The 20,299-nt window shown below is 43.0% G+C and overlaps 1 protein-coding gene across 5 annotated transcripts in view; it reads right to left on the reverse strand.

Moving 5' to 3' along the window:
- Positions 1 to 639: 639 nt before the first annotated feature.
- Positions 640 to 20,299, reverse strand: part of SIDT1 (SID1 transmembrane family member 1) — an 87,202-nt gene continuing 67,542 nt past the window's right edge. For 3 of the 5 annotated variants that reach the window (XM_024120277.1, XM_024120274.1, XM_024120278.1), the window contains 11 exons: positions 20,048 to 20,171; positions 19,723 to 19,840; positions 17,181 to 17,317; positions 16,433 to 16,544; positions 13,528 to 13,542; positions 12,483 to 12,559; positions 9,797 to 9,843; positions 5,318 to 5,423; positions 5,124 to 5,234; positions 4,011 to 4,124; positions 640 to 702 (listed from right to left, as the gene is read on the reverse strand). In XM_024120277.1, the coding sequence (XP_023976045.1) occupies positions 640 to 702; positions 4,011 to 4,124; positions 5,124 to 5,234; positions 5,318 to 5,423; positions 9,797 to 9,843; positions 12,483 to 12,559; positions 13,528 to 13,542; positions 16,433 to 16,544; positions 17,181 to 17,317; positions 19,723 to 19,840; positions 20,048 to 20,171 (1,024 nt within the window). Of the gene's footprint in view, positions 703 to 4,010; positions 4,125 to 5,123; positions 5,235 to 5,317; positions 5,424 to 9,796; positions 9,844 to 12,482; positions 12,563 to 13,527; positions 13,543 to 16,432; positions 16,545 to 17,180; positions 17,318 to 19,722; positions 19,841 to 20,047; positions 20,172 to 20,299 lie in introns of all 5 variants that reach the window. The other 2 variants (XM_024120273.1, XM_007113570.2) reach the window with 2 other exon arrangements.

Here is a 20,299-nt window from a genome sequence, read left to right on the forward strand (position 1 = left end):
CCAGGAGCGGGTGACACAGCCTGACGTAGAGTCCTCCTAATGCGGTCAGGAACCTGGGGGAAGCATACAGCGTTCCTTTGGTGGAGGTGACGAGCTGGTGCTACAAAACATCTATCCCAGTTGAGTAGGGCCTTGGGGCCACCCCTCTACTAGACTCCAAGGAATCACATCATTCCAGGACTTCGGAGAAGTGGGCTGGTGTTTTGGGATGTCTAGAGCAGCAGATGTTACAGAGGTGCATAGGGGGCCACCCTGGAGTTTCTGGGCAGGGAGGCAGCTGGAGGGCGGAGAGCAGCATGGTCCCCCTATGGCTGGCGAATCTCAGGTGAGGGTGGGAGTGGTCCCAAGGTCAACTTCGATGCAGCTTCTGTCAGAGTAGTGACAGAAGGGGATGGTGGGTGTTTTTCTATTCTGAAGGGCTTGACTCTGTCCACAGTTGCTGCCTCCCTTCTGCTTCCCTTCTTGCAGGTTTGGGTCCCCCTGTAGCTCCTCTCCTCCCTGTGGGAATGTGTACAGAGCCAACCCAACAGAGGGTGAGTGGAGCATTTGGCCGTGGTTACTTTGCTGCAGTCCCTGTATTTTTCATGAAACCGCACCAAGATTGGTTGCTCCCCTCTCCCCGCTCTCCATGCTGGAGCCTTAAAAGACAGGGATCTGGTCTCTCCGAACCACATCCAGGTCATCATCCAGGGTTAACAAAACCTGAAATGAGAGAGGTAGAGAAGTGAGAGGAACCCACAGTTGCCATAAGTCCCTATTTTCTCTCAAAGACTCACAAGTGCCCTTACTTGTTTTCATGTCTTCTGCAGCTTTCTGCAACGCCGTGCTCTTAACAGGCACTTGTCATAATTACATAGTTCATTTATTAATTCAAATATTTATCAAGGGTCTATTAAGTGCTATTCCAGGTGCTAGAGATATGGCTTAGAACAAAAGAGACAAAAATCCCTACCCTGGTGGGGCTTACATTTGAGAGAGGGCTTCAGACATGAAGCAAATGCGTGAGCAAAGTCTAGTATGTTAGCTAGTAATATGTACTAAGGATAATAATTAAACTGTGGTGGGAATATAGGAAGTATGGGATGGGGCGAGGTAAAAGAATTCTTTTGGTTAAAATTTTATTTTTCTAAATTTTGTATTTTTATTTTATATTGGAGTATAGTTGATTAACAATGTTGTGTTAGTTTCAGGTATACAGCAAAGTGATTCAGTTGTATATGTATAAAATTTTGTTTTTCATTGGGTGGCCAGGGACATCATTACCACTTAGGAGGGAACATTTGGGTTGGGACCTAAACAGAATGAAATCTTGTTGCATAGAATATTGCCATATAAGAATTGTACCCTAATCCTCCATTTTTAGTTCCCTCTACCATCACTCCCTCCACATGGAACCCTTAGCTCCACTTCTGTTGTCTCTGTCTTTCTAGAGAAGGTGACTATCAAAGATAAAAGCCTTCAGGAATGGTGTTTATACAGACTGGTTAAACTTCTCAAACTGGCCACGAGGGGGTAGCCCTGCTCCACTCTTGAGGTTACATGGACAAGACTAAGTAAGTGGGCAGCCTGAAACCAGGAGGCCTAATATTGGGCTGGCCAAAAGGTTCGTTCAGTTTTTTCCGTAAGATGGCTCTAGTAGCACTTAGTTGTCTTTAACTTCATTTGAAACAATTTTGTTAGATTGTGTGTGACAGCTGTCATATCAGCATGCATTTAAAAAAAGACCTATCAAAATTGGTGAATTTTTGTGTAGCCATTTTAATATTGAAGATGGAAGAAAAAAAGCAACATTTCCCCGATCCGGGAAGATCCCACATGCCGCGGAGCGGCTGGGCCCGTGAGCCATGGCCGCTGACCCTGCGCGTCCGGAGCCTGTGCTCTGCAGCGGGAGAGGCCACAACAGTGAGAGGCTCGCGTACCGCAAAAAAAAAAAAAAAAAAAAAAAAAGTGGTTTGTTAAGTTTTGTGCTGGAGATTTCTCGCTGGACGATGCTCCACAGTCGGGTAGACCAATTGAAGTTGATAGCGATCAAATCGAGACATTAATTGAGAACAATCAACGTTATACCACATGGGAGATGGCCGACATACTCGAAATATCTTAGTCAAGTGTTGAAAATCATTTGCACCAGCTTGGTTATGTAAATCACTTTGATGTTTGGGTTTCAGATTAAGTTAAGTGAAAAAAACCTTGACTGTATTTCCACCTGTGATTCTCTATTTAAACGTAATGAAAACGTTCTGTTTTGGGGCTTCCCTGGTGGTGCAGTGGTTAAGAATCTGCCTGCTAATGCAGGTGACATGGGTTCGATCCCTGGACTGGGAAGATCCCACATGCTGCAGAGCAACTAAGACCGTGCACCACAACTACTGAGCTTGCGTGCCACAACTACTGGAGCCCGTGCTCCGCAACTAGAGAAGCCACTGCAATGAGAAGCCCGTGCACTGCAACAAAGAGTAGCCCCGGCTCGCCACAACTAGAGAAAGCCCGTGCACAGCAATGAAGACCCAACACGGCCAAAAATAAAAACAAACATAAAAAGTTCCGTTTTTAAAACAAATTGTGACAGGCAACGAAAAGTTGATACTATACAATAAAGTGGAATAGAAGAGACCGTGGGGCAAACGAAATGAACCACCACCGACAAAACCAAAGGTCGGTCTTCATCCAAAGAAGGTGATGCTGTGTATATGGTAGGATTGGAAGGGAGTCCTCTATTATGAGCTCATTCCAGAAAACCAAACGATTAATTCCAACAAGTTCTGCTCCCAATCAGACCAACTGAAAGCAGCACTCGACGAAAAGCATCCAGAATTAGTGAACAGAAAAGGCATAATCTTCCATCAGGATAACGCAAGACCGCATGTTTCTTTGATGACCAGGCAAAAACTGTTACAGCTTGGCTGGGAAGTTCTGATACATCAGCGTATTCACCAGACATTATTGCACCTTCGGATTTCCATTTATTTTGGTCTTTACAAAATTCTCTTAATGGAAAAAAATTCAATTCCCTTGAAGACTCTAAAAGGCACCTGGAACAGTTCTTTGCTCAAAAAGATAAAAAGTTTTGGGAAGATGGAATTATGAAGTTGCCTGAAAATTGGCAGAAGGTAGTGGAACAAAAGGGTGAATACGTTGTTCAATAAAGTTCTTGGTGAAAATGAAAAATGTCCTTTATTTTTACTTAAAAACTGAAGGTACTTTTTGGCCAACCCAATGTTATTTGTTAAATGACCTTGTGTACAGGCACCATGGGCTTTTATTTTGGAAAAGTCAAAATTAAGACGGAAGTAGGCTGGGAGTTCTCATCCTGGGTTGTTATAATATGCATGGCTTCTGGAAAGGTGTTTGGGCAAAAAATGGAGGGACTACAGGAGAGATTTGGAAGAGACTGGTTAGAAGGTAAAAAGAGGCCTGGCTGCTATCCTGAGCCACTCCAAGAACTTGTGAAATATTTGTGAGACATGCAGTGAGACTGGAAGAGGGGGAGGAATGTGAGTATAACACAAGAAGGAATAACCTAGTGTGGCTGAGATTGTAGCCAATGCCAAAAGTGGTTCCCGGGGGATTTGAGCATGTGAGTTCTAATCAACAATTCAGTCCAAACATTGCACAACTGAAGGAAAATTATTTTATCACTCTGTGTCTTAAAGTATTGAAAAGTAAAAGGAGAATGAAAATAAAGATCTAACCGAAGGATACAGTGTAAAAAAAGAAATGATATTCTGTACATTGAATTATAATGAAGACTTGGAAAGGGAAATTAAAAATACAAAAGGGGATGTAAGAAAGAGGGGAAGAGAAAAAAAGGGGTACAGGATGTAAAGCGAGAAGAAAGAGGGGAAGAGAAAAAAAGGGGTACAGGATGTAAAGCGAAAAGAAATGAAAAAAGTGCGGCATGTGGGATCTTCCCGGGCCGCGGCATGAACCCGTGTCCCCTGTGTCGGCAGGCGGATTCTCAACCACTGCACCACCAGGGAAGCCCATGACAAAAGTTTTTATAAACTCACCAAGAATGAGAAAAACAGGGCAGTAGCAGAGAGGAAGTGCCAGATGTCATGGTCATCAAAGAAATCCAGCAGGATACACTCTCGATTCTTCTCTCGGGATTCGGCTGGCGTTCCCTGGAAGAAGGTGAGGCAGGATGTAGTGGGGGCATTCCCACAGTTCAACTCCTTAGAGGGCTGAGTATCCAGAAACCTAAAAAGTCACTACTAGATGCCTGGGTCAAAAAGTTAGCTTCCAAGAAAACATACGTCCACACAAAAACTTGACCACAGTTGTTCACAGCAGCAGCATTCATAAAACCCAAGAAGCGGAAACGACTCAAATGTCCATAGACTGATGAACGGGTAGATAAAATGAGGTATATCCGTACAATGGAATATTCAGCAATAAAAACATGAAGTACTGATAACATCTACACATGGGTGGACCTAGGAACCATTATGAAGAGAAGCCAGACTCAAAGACCACATTTTATGTGATTCTATTTATATGAAATGTCCAGAATAGGTAGATCTGTAGAGACAAAAGATAGATTAGTGGTTGCCTAAGGCGAAGGGGTTAGGGAGAAATGGTGATTGACTGCTAACAGATGCAGGTTTTTTCCTGGGGTGGTAAAAATGTTCTAAAGTTGCCTGTGGTGATTATGGTGATGGAGAGCTAAGACTTCTTCCCTGTTCTGTGCCTCAGATACATCACCAGTTTCCTAGGCCTCAGCTTTCCTATCTGTGAAATGGATTTATAAACACCTGCACCTGTGTATTTGTTTATGGATGATGACTATGATAAGGTGGAGAAGATACACTAAGCAAGGTTTCTGTACATATTAAACATCCACTGGGAACAGGATCATAATCATAATATGACATAATGAAGATCACGTTTGCAGTGTCGGTAGAGCTTTGATTTTAAGAGGTGCCACCCTGATAATGATGACATGCCATTTATTGAGCAGTCATGTGTGGATATTTAAAACCATTCCCTTTAGAGAAAGCATTCATGTTAGAGAACATAAAAAAGATAAACAGCAACAAGCACATGAAGAGAGGGAGGTAGGAAGGTCAGAAAGGCAAGATGGAGAGAGAATGTCATCCTGGAAAAGAAAACTGTCCTCTTACCTCCCAGCTGCTGAGATTCTGGAAGAAAAAATACAGGGCGGCGGCCCACACCACAGCGGTGGCGACGATGCAGAAGAGCGGGATCAGGAGGATCTTCTCGGAGCTGCGAAGCTGTGGGTGAGAAGCGATGCTGCCAAGCTGCACGCGTCACCCGAGGAGATCCCGCAGTGCCCGGCTCCCAGCGCCACTCTTACCTTCATGATGATGTAAAAGGCCAGGTAGAGCAGCAGGTTACAGATGAAGATGCCCAGCATGTAGGAGGCAAAGTCCCTGGGTCGATAGATCAGTCCAAAGAGGGCACTGAGCACACAGAGGAATTATTTTGTAGCTATGAAGGTGGATTTGTAACATTATTGGCTTTTTCACTCCCACACCCCCATTTCTGGTGGGAGGGGAATTTAAAAATGTTGAACATATTATAATTAACTTTCAATTCATTACATCTTCTTCAGAACATTCATTTTTAATGATTATAAGGTTCCTATCAGTGGAGGCACCATAAGCAATCATCCTACCTCTCTAGTTGAAATGAAGAGTTTTCTCTTTGTCCTTCAGTTGTTCACTATTATTAAAAACTGCAACAATAAATACCTTCAGACATATTGTGCTTTTTTTTCTTTTTGCATTTAAGATGATTAGAACAGATTGCTAGACATAGAATTATCTCAATACTTGGCTTGACACACATTACCAAATTTTTGCTAGCCGTCTAAATTAATACTGAAGTTTATTTTGGTTGCAGTTTGGCCTTAATTTTGCTCCAAATTTCTATTCCGTTCTAACAAAAGTCTTTATTATATAGCCCTTTCTTATCTCCTGGTTTTGAAAGCTTGTTTTTAATACAGACACACCATGCACATGTATATATAGTTGGATTTCTGGCCTCTTCATCCTGATTCACTAATTTATAATTTCTAGTTTTGGAGCAGTGGCTCATCATGTTATTGTTGTTTTATAATATGTTAGATTATCTAACAAAGGTTAGGCTAGCTTGCACTCTCCAATGTGGTAACCACATGTGGCTATTTTAATAAAAATTAATAAAAATTAAATAAAATTGAAAATTCATTTCCTCAGTCACACCACATTGCAAGTGCTCAATAACCACAAGTGGCTAATAAACACATCATTCTAGAAAGTTCTTTTGAATAATGCTGGGCTGTCACTATACACCTCTGCCCCTCCTTTCTCCGGTTAACCTTTTGGAGAGACCTTTGACAATTTTGTCTAACTAGGTAAATAATTTCAGAATAAAATCCTATTAACTTCATTCCATTTCTAATTCTAAATTTACACATTAACTTGAGAACTGATATCTTTACAATAGTTAATCTTCTCACCCAGGGCATGCCATCTTTCTTCATTTAGCTAAGTTTTCCTCTATGTCTCCTAATAAGGTAATTAAATTTTCTGCAGAAAGATTCCACACATCTCTGAAAGTTTATTCCTAAGTATTTCAAGTGGAAAGCTGTTATTAATGGACTGTTGTTGTTCATTTTTAAAAAATTTATTTTTTTATTGAAGTATAGTTGATTTACAATGTTATGTTAATTTCTGCTCTACAGCAAAGTGACTCAGTTATACACATATATACATTCTTCTTAATATTCTTGTCCATTATGATTTGTCCCAGGTTATTTTTTTTTTTATTTTATTTTTTTGTGGTACGCGGGCCTCACACTGTTGTGGCCTCTCCCGTTGCGGAGCACAGGCTCCGGACGCGCAGGCCCAGCGGCCACGGCTCACGGGCCCAGCCGCTCCGCGGCACGTGGGATCCTCCCAAACCGGGGCGCGAACCCGGCTCCCCTGCATCGGCAGGCGGGCGCGCAACCACTGCGCCACCAGGGAAGCCCTGTCCCAGGTTATTGAATATAGTTCCCTGTGCTATACAGTAAGACCTTGTTGTTTATCCATTCTATATGTAATAGTTTGCATCTACTAACCCCAAACTCCCAGTCCATCCCTCCCCCGCCCCCCTACACTTGGCAACCACAAGTCAGTTCTCTATGTCTGTGAATCTGTTTCTGTTTCATGAATAGGTCCATTTGTGCCATATTTTAGATTCCACATGTAAGTGATATCATATGATATTTGTCTTCCTCTTTTTGACTTACTTAGTATGATAATCTCTAGTTGTATCCATATTGCTGCAATGGCATTATTTCATTTTTTATGGCTGAGTAGTATTCCATTGTATATATGTACCACATCTTTATTCATTCATCTGTCAATAAACATTTAGATTGTTTCCATGTCTTGGCTATTGTGAGTAGTGCTTCTATGAACATAGGGGTGCATGTATCTTTTTGAATTATAGTTTTCTCTGGATATATGCCCAGGAGTGGGATTGCTGGATCATATGGTAATTCTATTTTTAGTTTTCTGAGGAACCTCCATACTGTTTTCTATAGTGGCTGCACCAACTTACATTCCCAACAACAGTGTAGGAGGGTTCACTTTTCTCCACACCCTCTCTAGCATTAGTTATTTGTAGACTTTTAAATTATGGCCATTCTGACCATTGTGAGGTAGTTTTGATTTGCATTTCTCTAATAATTAGTGATGCTGAGCCCCTTTTCATGTGCCTATTGGCCATCAGTATGTCTTCTTTGGAGAAAAGTCTATTTAGGTCTTCTGCCCATTTTTTGATTGGGTTGTCTTTTTGTTATTGAGTTGTATGAGCTGTTTATATACTTTGGAAATTAAGCCCTTTTGGGTCACATTGTTTGCAAGTATTTTCTCCCATTGCATAGCTTGTCTTTTTGTTTATGGTTTCCTTTCCTTTTTCCTGTGCAAAAGCTTGTAAGTTTGATTAGGTCCCATTTGTTTATTTTTGTTTTTATTTCTATTGCCTTGGGAGACTGACCTAAGAAACTTTGGTATGATTTATATCAGAGAATGTTTTGCCTATGATCTTTTCAGGAGTTTTATGGTGTCATATCTTATGTTTAAGTCTTTAAGCCATTTTGAGTTTATGTTTGTGTATGGTGTGAGGGTGTGTTCTAACTTCATTGATTTACATGTGGCTGTCCAGCTTTCCCAACACCACTTACTGAAGAGACTGTCTTTTTCCCATTGTATATTTTTGCCTCCTTTGTCAAAGATCGATTGACTGTAGGTGTGTGGGTTTATTTCTGGGCTCTCTATTCTGTTCCATTGATTCATATGTCTGTTTTTGTGCCAGTACTCCACTGTTTTGATTACTGTAACTTTGTAGTATTGTCTGAAGTCTGGGAGGGTTATGCCTCCTGCTTTGTTCTTTTTCCTCAGGATTGCTTTGGCAGTTCTGAGTATTTTATGGTTCCATATGAATTTTAGGATTATTTGTTCTAGTTCTGTGAAAAATGTCATGGGTAATTTGATAGGGATCACATTAAATCTGTAGATTGCTTTGGGTAGTATGGCCATTTTAACAACATTAATTTTTCCAATCCAAGAGCATGGGATATCTTTCCATTGATTGTTAAGTCTGATTGCAGACTTGGGTTTGATTTTAGTTCTACTAGAGGCAGGGACAAGCTAGGTGATTCTGACCCTGCAGACACTATCATCAGTTGTTCAGTATCGTATCTCCTATCAGCGCCCTCCATCCTGTCTTACAGAGTCGCCAGGACTGTGGGGTCTTCCCTAAAAGGGTGGCCGAGAGAGCATCGCAGGTGACCATGGCCAAGAATCACCCATCCTGATGTGTCCCCTGAGTAAAGGGCAGTCCTTCACAGGTATGGACCTTCCCCAAGGTAAACCCTGGGGCAACAATATTGTGGGAAGTTTCTTCCAGAAGCATGTGGCCCCGAAATAAGATTCAAATTCTCATGACTTGATTCTGGCTTTCCCTGATGGTGTGCTTCTTTCTTCGTATCTGGTATCTTAAAGGGAGGAGGAGTAGGGAGTCACCTTTCTATCAAAGGTCAGTGACCCAGAGGAGCACATCAGCTAAGAACCACTAATAAAAGCAGCTAAACATACTTATTTTTTGAGGGATCAATAAAATATCTCATTCATTCACATTTTTAAGTTAAGAATAAGTTGCAAAAAATAGAAACATAAAATACAGCTAGCATAAATGTACTTCTGTTGCACTGTTCTACTTTGAGGTCATTTGAGGAAACAAGGCCAAGGTGATAACGAGGGAAAAGAAAAGGAAGAAAAATGATATAGGCAGAGTAGGAAGATTGAGACCTGGAGGGAAAGAAAGAAATGAGAAAGACCCCCCCCCCCCCCCCCACACACACACACCCGCTAGTAAGAAAGAGAAATGCCTACTGGGTAGCCTTTATGGAAAGTTCTAAAAAGAGTTTAAAACTGTTGCATTTTTGCAGCTGCTGGCATAATTAATCTCTTTATATATGTGTGTGTATATGCATATATATCCAATCTAATTTATCCACCTAGATATAGCAAATTTGATGTTTGTCTTGTTGAACAAACGAGCTCAAGGCATCAGTGTGTTGAACTCATTGCTTTAAGGGAGGCACCTATTGGTACACAAGAGCTTCCTAGTGCATTCTTTGCAGGACGAAAGATAGCTTTCTTTCAAGTCACTAGAACAAGCACAGTCCTACGCTCTCCTTAATTTAAGACTTCTTTATAAAAATGACAGCCAAGGAAAGCTAAACCACGGTGTTACAGAGAAATTAATAAAGAGAAAAACGTGTTTTCCTAAGACTACTTACAAGGACCAGTTAACCAGATTCCCCACGATGAGCAATACCATTCTGTCCTGGAAAGGAGGAAAGAAAACATCAAATGAGGGGCCGCACATACTGCTTTTTAAAGAATTTACCATAGGGGAAGCATAAATTTTGGGAAAACAATTGCCTTGGTGAAAACAATTTTTCTATAGTTTTAAGAGAGCTGTGCCTACGACTGGGAAGTCCTCTATGAGGACTAAATGGCAAAGCCTCTGACTGCAAACAGACGTGACCTCGTCCCTGTAAAAGAAAGCCTGGTGAATAAAGCAGAAGTCTTGCTGTTTTCCCCCCAGTTTTTAAAGGAGCTGGGCACCTGGGCCCACCTCTTGGTGGGAAGGCTGGTGGTATGTGCTGATTATTCAGTAGTTAAAAGAATTCTGCCACCAGTGTTCTGTAACCAAGGACTCTTTCCCTGGGTTTTGTTAACTCATGGGCCCTAAGGCAGCTCTTGGGATGAACCTGGAATTAGTTTCATTACTCTGGCTCCAAGGAGGTCCTGCAGCTCCCAGGCTCCTGGTTTCTAAACACATGGCCTTAAGATTAAAGTTATTGGTAGGGAAGAAAATAGAGAGGTAAGGTCCATCTCAAAGGACAATTACTCCAATAGAGATTTATTCACAATCCATTCCTGCTCCTTTGACTACTACTTACAACTGTTAGGTGCTATCTAATTATACTTTAATTTGCATGGCCACTCATCTATTTGAAAGTAGTGATTCTCTTTGTGGGTGATCCATTATATTTGAAGGAAATAGCTTCCTTTTAAAAAAACTAATTCACCTACTAGAAAGGCCAAAATCCAAAACACTAACAACACCAGTTGCTCGTGAGGATGTGGAACTCTTATTCATGGCTGGTGGGAACGCAGAATGATCCAACCATTTTGGAAGACAGTTTGGAAGTTTCCTAGAAAACTAAACATACTCTTACCGTATGATCCAGCAGTTGTGCTCCTTGGTATTTACCCAAAGGAGCTGAAAACGTGCCTATACAAAAACCTGCCCACAAAATTTTATAGCAGCTTTATTCATAAATGCCAAAACTTGGAAGCAACCAAGATGTCCTTCAACAGGTGAACGGATAAATAAACTGTAGCACATCCAGACAGTGGAATATTAGTCAGGACTAAAAAGAAATGAGCTAGCAAGCCATGAAAAGACATGGAGGAAACATAAGTGCATATTATTTCAGCCAATCTGAAAAGGCCGCATACTATATTATTCCAATGATACGACGTTCTGGAAAAGGTAAGACTAAGGAGACACTAAAAAAGATCAGTGGCTGCCAGGGGTTGGCGACGAGGGGCAGGTGGAAAGAATAGGTGGAGCACAGAGGATTTTTAGGGCAGGAAAATTACTCTACCTTCTTTGATACTATAATGATGAATACATGTCATCACAAACTCGTCAAGAAAACCATAGAATGTACAACACCAGGAGTGAATTGTAATGTAAAGTATAGACTTTGAGTGATTATGATGTGTTAACATAGGTTCACTGACTAACAAATGCATCTCTCTGGGTGTTGATATGGAGAAGCTGTGTCTGTGTGGAGGAGGGGCAAACGGGAAATCTCTGTATTTTCTTCTCAATTTTTCGGTGAACCTAAAAAAACTAAAAACTCTTAAAATGCTCTAAAAATAGTCTGTTAAAAAAAAAAGACGGCCTGCATCAATTAATGTAAAAAAAACCCAGAAACACTAATTTCCCCTTACGGTTCACAGCTGAGGCATTCTTATCTCTCCTAATACTCACAGGTCCTAATGGGCTTTTAAGTTCTCCCCTGAGTAAAACCCTCCAGCTTCAGTTCCCTCAATTTTTAGTGCCTATAGCTTCTGCCCAAGCTCTACCAGGCTAAAACATTCCCAGGTTCCTTTATGTAAAAATCCTTCTGATTATAAACTATCAGCAGGAATTTAGTGAATGCCTGTGTGCCAGGCCCAAATGGCATCACTAGTTCTGATCACAGCACGGGGTAAAGGTTGGGGCAGTGGCTCAGAGGAGGTATGTAGCCTTCCCAAGGTCACTGGCCAGCAAGCCGAGGCAGCTGGGAGCAGGGCTGATCCCAGCTCAGTATAGAAATGTGTAATATATTGAAAACCATACGGTAGAATTTTTAAAAGTGTATTTCCGCCATCAAGCAATAACTACGATTTTGAAAAAGCATTCGTGCTCATTGTAAAAGTCAAACAATGTATAAAAAGCAAACAGATGTATAATGTGGAAAGTTCCTAATGAAAGCGGAGTGATCATATGTCCCTAGTTTGCTTGGGACAGTCCATGTGTCATTATTAATAGTGCCCTCTCTTCATTTTCACAAGTGAAATAATCATACCTCTTTGGATGATTATTTATAGGGACACCCTATCTTGATTCTCCCTCCTCCAGCAATTATCACTTTAATAGTTTCGTGTGTGTATATACATACATATGTTCTTTATATACTAGCAATTTTTCATGTACAAAAAAGGAACCATCCCAGCGTGTCTTTTAAGAGTGCGAAGGGGAAACAAGATGCCTCTTCCCTCACTAACTGGACTTCAGCCATGCTAGGCCATCTGGCCCTCTTGGTTTGGGGAGCCTTGTGTGACTACCCCGAGCCTGTCCCTCCTGGTGCTGTCCTCCTGTTGTCTGGGAGAAGGCCAAGGCACACAGGAACACACACGTACCATATAGAGAGGCCGGCTGCACTGCTGGATGCAGTCCGTGTAGAACACCATAGCGGCCCGTCGGAAAATTCCCAAATCTGCTGATGACACAATCACATGGTGAGAAGGCTTGGTCAGAGATAATCCAAAACACTCCCCTTTGGCCCAAGCTTTTGCGGCCAGGATGATGTCATCGTCACCTCATAAAAGCCACGCTTTGTACCTCATAGGTCAGCAATAAATGTTTGCTTTAAAAAACGCCACCCACAGCTGCCTGGGCTTTCGTGGCAGGTGTGCTCTATCCATGCAGCATCCCGCAGAAAGGCAGGCAAGACGGACACAAGGAACAAGCACTCGCAAACCATTTGGGGGACTGGGGCCAACCCTCCTATGGTCTCCTTCAGCTAAGTTTCCCTCTGTTGATAGTTTACCCTAGTGGTGTTTTCTTTACAGCAGAGATGTATGGGGATGCTCAAAAGTCACCTTAAAACATCTGCTCTCTCTAGACCATGGGAAATCTTAGCTTGGAAAAATTCGAATCTGTGTTTCTCAGTGTGGTTATAAGTCAGTAAGAATTGAACCAGGGCACAGTGGGATCTGCTAAGTGTGTTCAGAAAGCCTGTACGTATGATGATTGTTATACGAGCAGGGTCAGGGCCCCAGGTGGGGCTGTCATTCTGTGAGCCGTCCACACATAGCTGTCACGGGCTAGGCTGGGGTCTCCCCGAAGTGAGCATTTCAGTAAGGGTGGACCCCAGCTCTGCTGTGCTGCTGCTCCTGTTCACGGCTAGCTCTGGGGTCAATTTAAGCAGCGTTCACTAGACTAGATACACTGGGGGTGGGGTGGGGGCGTGGGCGCGTCCATGCACTATAGCCCAGAAGAGGTGCATTGCGGGCTGGGTTGGGGTGCATCCTTGCCTCTGAGCCTCTCCCCCAACCCCCTGCCCACCAAATCCTGCCCAATCTGGAAGAAGTGTTCAGAAAGCAGAGTTGGCAGGTCAGCCAGGCAGGTCGCTTTGTTAAGAAAACAATGTCGAAAACCCTGGGGAGGGTGGCTGAACGTTACCTGTGTCAGACACATCTGAATCAGCGGGAAGCAGAGAATTGAGGAGAGGAAAAAAAGATTTGTAAGAAGGTAGCCAAACAGGTAAACTACTGGTCATTTTATTTTTCTCTCGGAACAGACGACTTTAATTTTGTTTACTGATTACAAAAGTAACGTCCGTCTTCTCGTAAAGAACACAGACTCCCTTTGCCTGTCTCAAACGTTCAGAAGCTCACTGTTCTTCAAAGCGTCAGTCAGACCTCCCTCTCTCCCTGTGTGCTGTGCGCACCACTTGCGACTTATAATCCATCCTCTGCCTGTGGTCCTTTGCGGGAAACAAGAGGCACGATGGTGATCTGGGCATGTAGCTCTGCAGTTTTCTGTCCTGCTTATGATAATGCTCTGCCTCACTGCTACTGCCTTTCCTCGCGTCCACATTTATTTTCCTGTGTGGCCCGAGGGCCCCAGAGAAAGGAGTCTGTGATTTGAGAAAGCAGAGGCAGCTTATGGAATGGGCAAAGAGGTTGGTGCTGCCTGAGCCACTGTCCACTAACCCGACTTCCTGCCTTTGGACTAAATGTAGATGCAATTGTCACAGTGTTTTCCTTTTGACTTTGGTAAAGCTGTAACCACTTGAGGGAGACTCCCTAGGTACAGAAATTTTAAATACTGGGTTAAGTTGTGTGAAGGTTATCTTCCCTTTGCCCCTCCAGACTCACCTGCCATGTCTCTCTGTCCTCACCACGCCCCGGGGAGGCTGACTGTAGGGACCACTCGGTGGGTTCCCTTGCTCCCCTTGCATTTGGACAATGAGAAACGCCAGCAGGAGACCGGAGGGACAGAGGAAGGAGAGTGAGCCCAGAGTACTATCTGCCTGGTGTCCTCCCTGTGAGGTTGCCTGTCTATTAACCAAAGGTCACTGCTCCACGCTCATGGAGGAAGGTGACTTCCTCTCCGTGATGCCCTCCTTCCACGTTTTGGTAACCACTTCCTCTATGCCCTTTTGGGCCTGTGGGTAGTAAAAGCTTCTCTGCTACTAACCCCAGGTTACTGTGCTACCCCTTTCATTCTTCCCCACCCCACCCCTGTCCAATGAAGAGTCCCTCTGTGAATAAATCTTTTGTCTTTGTATGTGATAGCTTTTTCCTGTTGGGACCCTGACAAACTAGTACCTGGTTATAATAGACTACATTAAATTTCTCCTTTTTTAAAAAGGTAAATTAATTCAGTATTGCAAAGTTGCATGGGGCAACTTTGGTGGTATAAACATATTAAAAGCTCCTCTATGTATTAATGGTCACTACCATTACATATATCTGTATTCAAGTTTATTTTTCCAACTTGCGAAACCCAGAGAAACAGTGCCTAACTTATTTTCCTTTTGAGAGTTTAGTTCGTATGAGTTCATTCACCTTTGAGTGTGGAGGATGGAGCGTGAACAGAGTGCTGTACCAGATGTCCTACCCAACCAGCTATTGATGCTTCCACTGGGGGAGGCGGAGGTATACTGGCTGTGTGAACACCAAGAGTTAATCTGCTGACCATGCCAAAAGGAAAAACTAAACTGCCAAAATGAGAGGTTGTTTTATTTGGTCTTCTAGTCTTAAAGCCACTTGGTTATGTAGAATCGCTCTTAGATCTGGGCAACAGGGGTGCCATATTTTAAAGGCCCTCATTTCCCAATGAGTGAGGAGTCTGCAGAGCAAGGGGACTGCTTCTTCTAGGCCACATTCTGAATTCCTGGACCCAAGAATTCCCTGTCCTGATGGCCTTGAGCCCACTCTCAGAGCCTGCGTAGGTCCTTTCCCTGGTTTGTCTTCCTCAGGGCAGATGGCATCACTAGAGTATGCACTTCTAGGGGCAAGGAATGACCAATTGGATGTTAGACAAGGGTGTCCATATGCATACCTGTGAGACCCCTTAAGATGCAGGACAGAACCAGAGGTGAGAAGAAAAGAGGGGCAGGGGCTGGGGACCAGCTCTCCTGTACAGCTATGTTCTGGAGTACTCTTCCATGCACCTGAGAATTTTAAATTGAACTTGTACCTTGTAGGTTGTAATGAAGGTATATTTATCAGTTTGTTGGTCTTCCTTCTTTCTTCCTTCCTTTCTACCACATATTTAATACTTTTTTAGTCTGCTTTATAACTTAAACATTTTTATACATATGGTAAGTGGGCTTTTATTTACAATCTTGCCTTGGGCTCTGCAAATATTAGGGATGGGCCTAGTTTATATATATATATATATTGGTTTTTCTTGAAATATACAAATGAATCTTTGAGCCTGACTTCCCGGACTTTAAAATGATGGGTGAAATTTAGATGCTCTATAATGACTTGCACCTGCTCAAATGTATGCTGACTGATCAAGAGCAGATCAGAAGCTGATTTCCACAGAACACTTGGCGATCTAATGTGATACATTCATGCCGTCAGAGGGCGTTCGGCAGGTGTCCTGCCTCTAAGATTGGCAAGTTGGCCTCCCAAACTTCCAGCCCCAGAATTTGAAAATAATGTAGAATTTATTATTGTTAACCATTTAGGATGGTTAGAGAAATGCTCCTTTTAAGTGCCATGAACTGAAAAACATTTTTCTCGGTGGAACTAGCGGTGTCATGATCATACTGTTCTACAAATGCACTTTCAAAGTTTGGCGAATTGTAAAGCTTTTGGGACTTGGAGTTGGAAGGACGCCTCAGCTCTGAGCTAGCTTAGTGTCTCAGTTGAAAACACAACTAGTGATAGTAGATTGTTGCTGTCTTATACAGGAGAGAAAGCTCTTGGAGAAAATATATGCTATTAAACACAGAATTCAGAGCAAGCGTTCACGGTGACAAGTAACACTTCCGTTTAGGATAGGCAAGACAATTCTTTCTCAGGGTGAGTTAATCAGCATGTTTAGTATAGAGTAACAGGTGACTCACCTATCTTGAAACGACCCATGTAGTAGATCTGGGTGCTGAGGGCCAGAGAAGCCAGAATATGGATTGCAGAGAAGATGACCCAGAACAACCACAGGTCATTTTTCCCAAACACCTAGGAGTAAAGATGGAAGTTACCTTCATCTGGGTTTGTTTGTTTGTTTTTTTCCCAGAGAACTCACTAAAATTGTTTCATCTCTCGTGTATGCATAAGGTGTCAAAAACCTAGCTGTGTGTGAATTTTGGGTTTTCCCCCTTCTCTGATCTCACAGGTATCTTACTGCACCCAGGGCAGGAAAAAGAATGGCTACCTGGCCAAATGAAAAAGAAAGAAATGGAAAAGGGAAGCAATGGGTGAGGCAGCTGAACAGCAGGTGAAGAGGCAGTAGGTCTAAAGCTGGGAGCTAATGCTCTTCAAGTAACAGAAGACGACTGACACATGTGCACGCACATTTAGAAAGTGGTTTTTGTCCTTTCAAGTCAGTCTCTCTCCCATCAGCCTGTACATCTCTATTCCAGTCTCACCCGAGTCAGGTCCCAGCTTTGTATTAACACTGTCCAGGGGCACTGTTCCAGGGGCCTGTTACATTATTAAAAATTCTAGCTCAGTAACTAAAATGCTATGAACGGACCAATGATGAGAGTGTGTCATGAGCCAAGGATTATGATTAATTAAACCTGTTCACCTGAGGTCCAAAAAACAAAATACAAAGCCTCCCAAGAGGGCTGCCAGCTGTGGGGAGGGACGCACCACTCCAAGGACGGTGAGCGTGATGACCAGGGCGAAGGAGATGTAAGCAGCGTAGGCACTGGCGTTGATGTCTGGGTGGCGGGTCTGATAGAGCTTCAGCATGCAGAGTCCGGCGATTATGTACATGAAGGAGGTGTCTGAGGAGAAGCCGAGACAATCGAGATCCAGTACGTGGCAGACAGACCTCTCTTCAGCCTCAGAGAACCCCTCCCTTCAGGCCTTGGAGTATTTGCTGCCCTCAGACCGCGTGGTGACCTCCAACATGCCAGCCTCTCCAGGCACATTCTAGGTAAACCCTATACACTCCACCTCTCACCCCCTCCAGGAGGGGCGTTCCTAGCTCACAGAAGAAAAGTATCAGATGATATGATGAATAATTGCCTATCCCCATTCGCAGGGCTATGTGTGTATAAATGCTCCCGTCCAACAACAACAAAAGAATCCTTAATGGGAACAGGGCAGTATGACAATAAAGAGACTCCTACGTGGGTGCAGGAGGTCCTTCTCAGCATATTGAAACATAACCACATTGCTTACTGCTCATATACAAGGCTTTCTAACCTAGGGATGGAAGACAGTTAGAAATTACATGTGGCTTAGCTGCATGGGGGTTAAGGAAATGCAAATTAAAACAGCAATGCAATGTCCCATGTTACTAAAAAATGTGGCAAAAGTGTACATGTCTAATAATAACACGTTAGTGATGATATGGGGGAAGTGGAAACTCTCACTCAGCTAGTGGGAGTGGGAATTAATATTCTGGGGAGAAAGTTGGCTGTTTTTGGTAGAATGGAAGATGCATCAACCAGGACCAGGTAACCCCAAAATTCTACTTCTAGGTATTCCAGGGAACCTCTCTCACAAGTGCACAAAGAGGCATAGATGAGGCTAGTCATTGTAGCACTGTCTGTACTAGCAGAATATTGGCAACCTCTAAGTGTTCAATAGAGGAATAAATGTGGTATATTTTTATTACAGAATGACAATCTTTAAAAATGAATGAACTGGATATCCTTGATTTAATACCAATAAATCTTGAAAACATATTGTTGAATGAAAAAAGAAGGATGCCGAACAAAGTGTGATAAATTAATATTAATTTGTTACAAATGAAGAAAAACTATAAAAGCAAACTGAAGGTTAAATATAAAATTAATCACAGTTGTTGCTTCTAAGGAAGGGGAGAGTTGATAAGTTTAGAAAACAGTTCAAAATGGGACCTCAGCTTTACACAATGCTTTATTTCTTAAAGTAGATTTAAGGCACATATTTTAAAGTGTTGGCATTTGGTCCTTCTGAGTGGTGAATGATATTGTTCTCTATAGTTTTCCTCTATTAAAAATGTCTTCTAATTTAAAAAAATTAAAACGTGACGGAGAATTTCTGTGGTGTTCTGAGTTAACAGCCAGAGGATAGAGCACAAACACAAAATAACTGTTTTTAAAAACCTTATCCTCGAGTGTGGAGGACATTGTTAATTGCCTTCTTCCAGCATCAGCTATTCCCTTTCTCCATCCTAACAGCATCTCGATACCAACTCAAATATCTCAGCCCATTTTCTATTCAGGAATGCACACCCTCCCAGACCACTTGCTTTAGGAAAGCTAACCGCACCCCTGGTTCCAGGGAAGGGTCTCATTGGTCTAAAGGTAACCTCACCTCCTTTGCCACCATGACTGGTGTAGCAATGCTGGCCCGAGCTAACCCTCACACAGAGAAAGATTCTGGAGTAAGCTCAGGGCTGTGTAAGCTGTTGAGGCATGAGGGGCTGTTATCTGGGGAGTTTGGGGAAAAGAAGTTTCCTGCTCTCTAATGAAGGCTCCTGGAAGCCAGCTCGCTGCTTTCTGTAGACATCATGGTGTGGAGACAGGAAGCCAAGACCTGCTGTAGCTATTTCTGCCACCATGAGGGAAGGCAGCCTGAGGAGACCACCAGTGTGCAGGCTGGGTGCAACTAAGGGAATCACAGAGAAGCGGAGCCAGAGCCATCAGACAAACTACCCACAAGGCCATTCCACCTCTGTACGTTCGGCTGGTGTGCTGATGAGTGTACTTATTATTTAATCCAATTCGAATTGGCTTTTCGATTACTTTCAACCCAAAGCAGGTAAACTGCTAAATTAAGCCAAGCTGCACTGATGATTGTCCTTATTATTTAATCCAATTCGAATTGGGTTTTCGATTACTTTCAACCCAAAGCAGGCAAACTGCTAAATTAAGCCAAGCTACACTGAGGGAGATTTCTAGATGTCTGTTGGTGGCTTCTACCTGACCTGCTGCCTGACACTTAGCCCATCGCCCGCCTGCAGATCTAGCCATGAGATCAGTACCCAGTGTTCACTCTTTTGTAGTCTATAAAAGGTGGTCAGAGAGAAAAAAACGGTACAATGTGGGGAAACCATGCCCTGTGGTGAGGTGCCCTCAGATCACTTCACATAAAATGTCATTTAATTCTTGCAAGCACGACCTTGGCATTTCTGAGAGGGTCCCAGGATAAGGCTCCTATAACTCAAATCTGTGTAGCTGATGTAAATTCTAATTACCGAATTGGAAGTTGGAGTAATTAGGGCAGACATGGTAACAAGCACTGAGCACCCCTTCCGTCATCAGTGCGATGCCCATAGCATAGAAGAGACCGAAGTGTTTGGGAATCCCATACTCCTGAAAAAGCAGAAAGCTTGGTCAGTGGAAAGATACTCCTTAGTGACTCAGCCACAGAACCGGGACGCCCATGCTCTGGCCTCGTGTGGTCCATTACACATAGTCCATCGTCACACCGTCTAGCCAGATGTCCCTCCTCTTTGCAGATCCCGTTTGGAACCATAACCCTTCCTAGCTCTCACCTCTCTCGTCCCACCCTCTCCTCACCATAGCAAAGATGTCCTTGGCTTCCAGGGCTCTTCGATGGAGAATGTCCCGGCGCAAGACTATCAGCAGAAAGAGGCAGCCCAGGAGCATGTGGCCCAGGTTACTGAGAATGTTGTTGAAGGCACTAAGGGGATGACAGAGAGACCATGAGAGAGTCAAGGTGTCAAAGAGCTTTAGAGACTGAATGAAGGCATGGATGAGCGAGTGAAATCAGCATTCAGTGTTTTCCACTGCTAACCTTTCCGTGAGATT

This window comes from Physeter macrocephalus, chromosome 1 (assembly GCF_002837175.3).
Source record: "Physeter macrocephalus isolate SW-GA chromosome 1, ASM283717v5, whole genome shotgun sequence".
In the NCBI taxonomy this organism is placed as follows: domain Eukaryota; kingdom Metazoa; phylum Chordata; class Mammalia; order Artiodactyla; family Physeteridae; genus Physeter; species Physeter macrocephalus.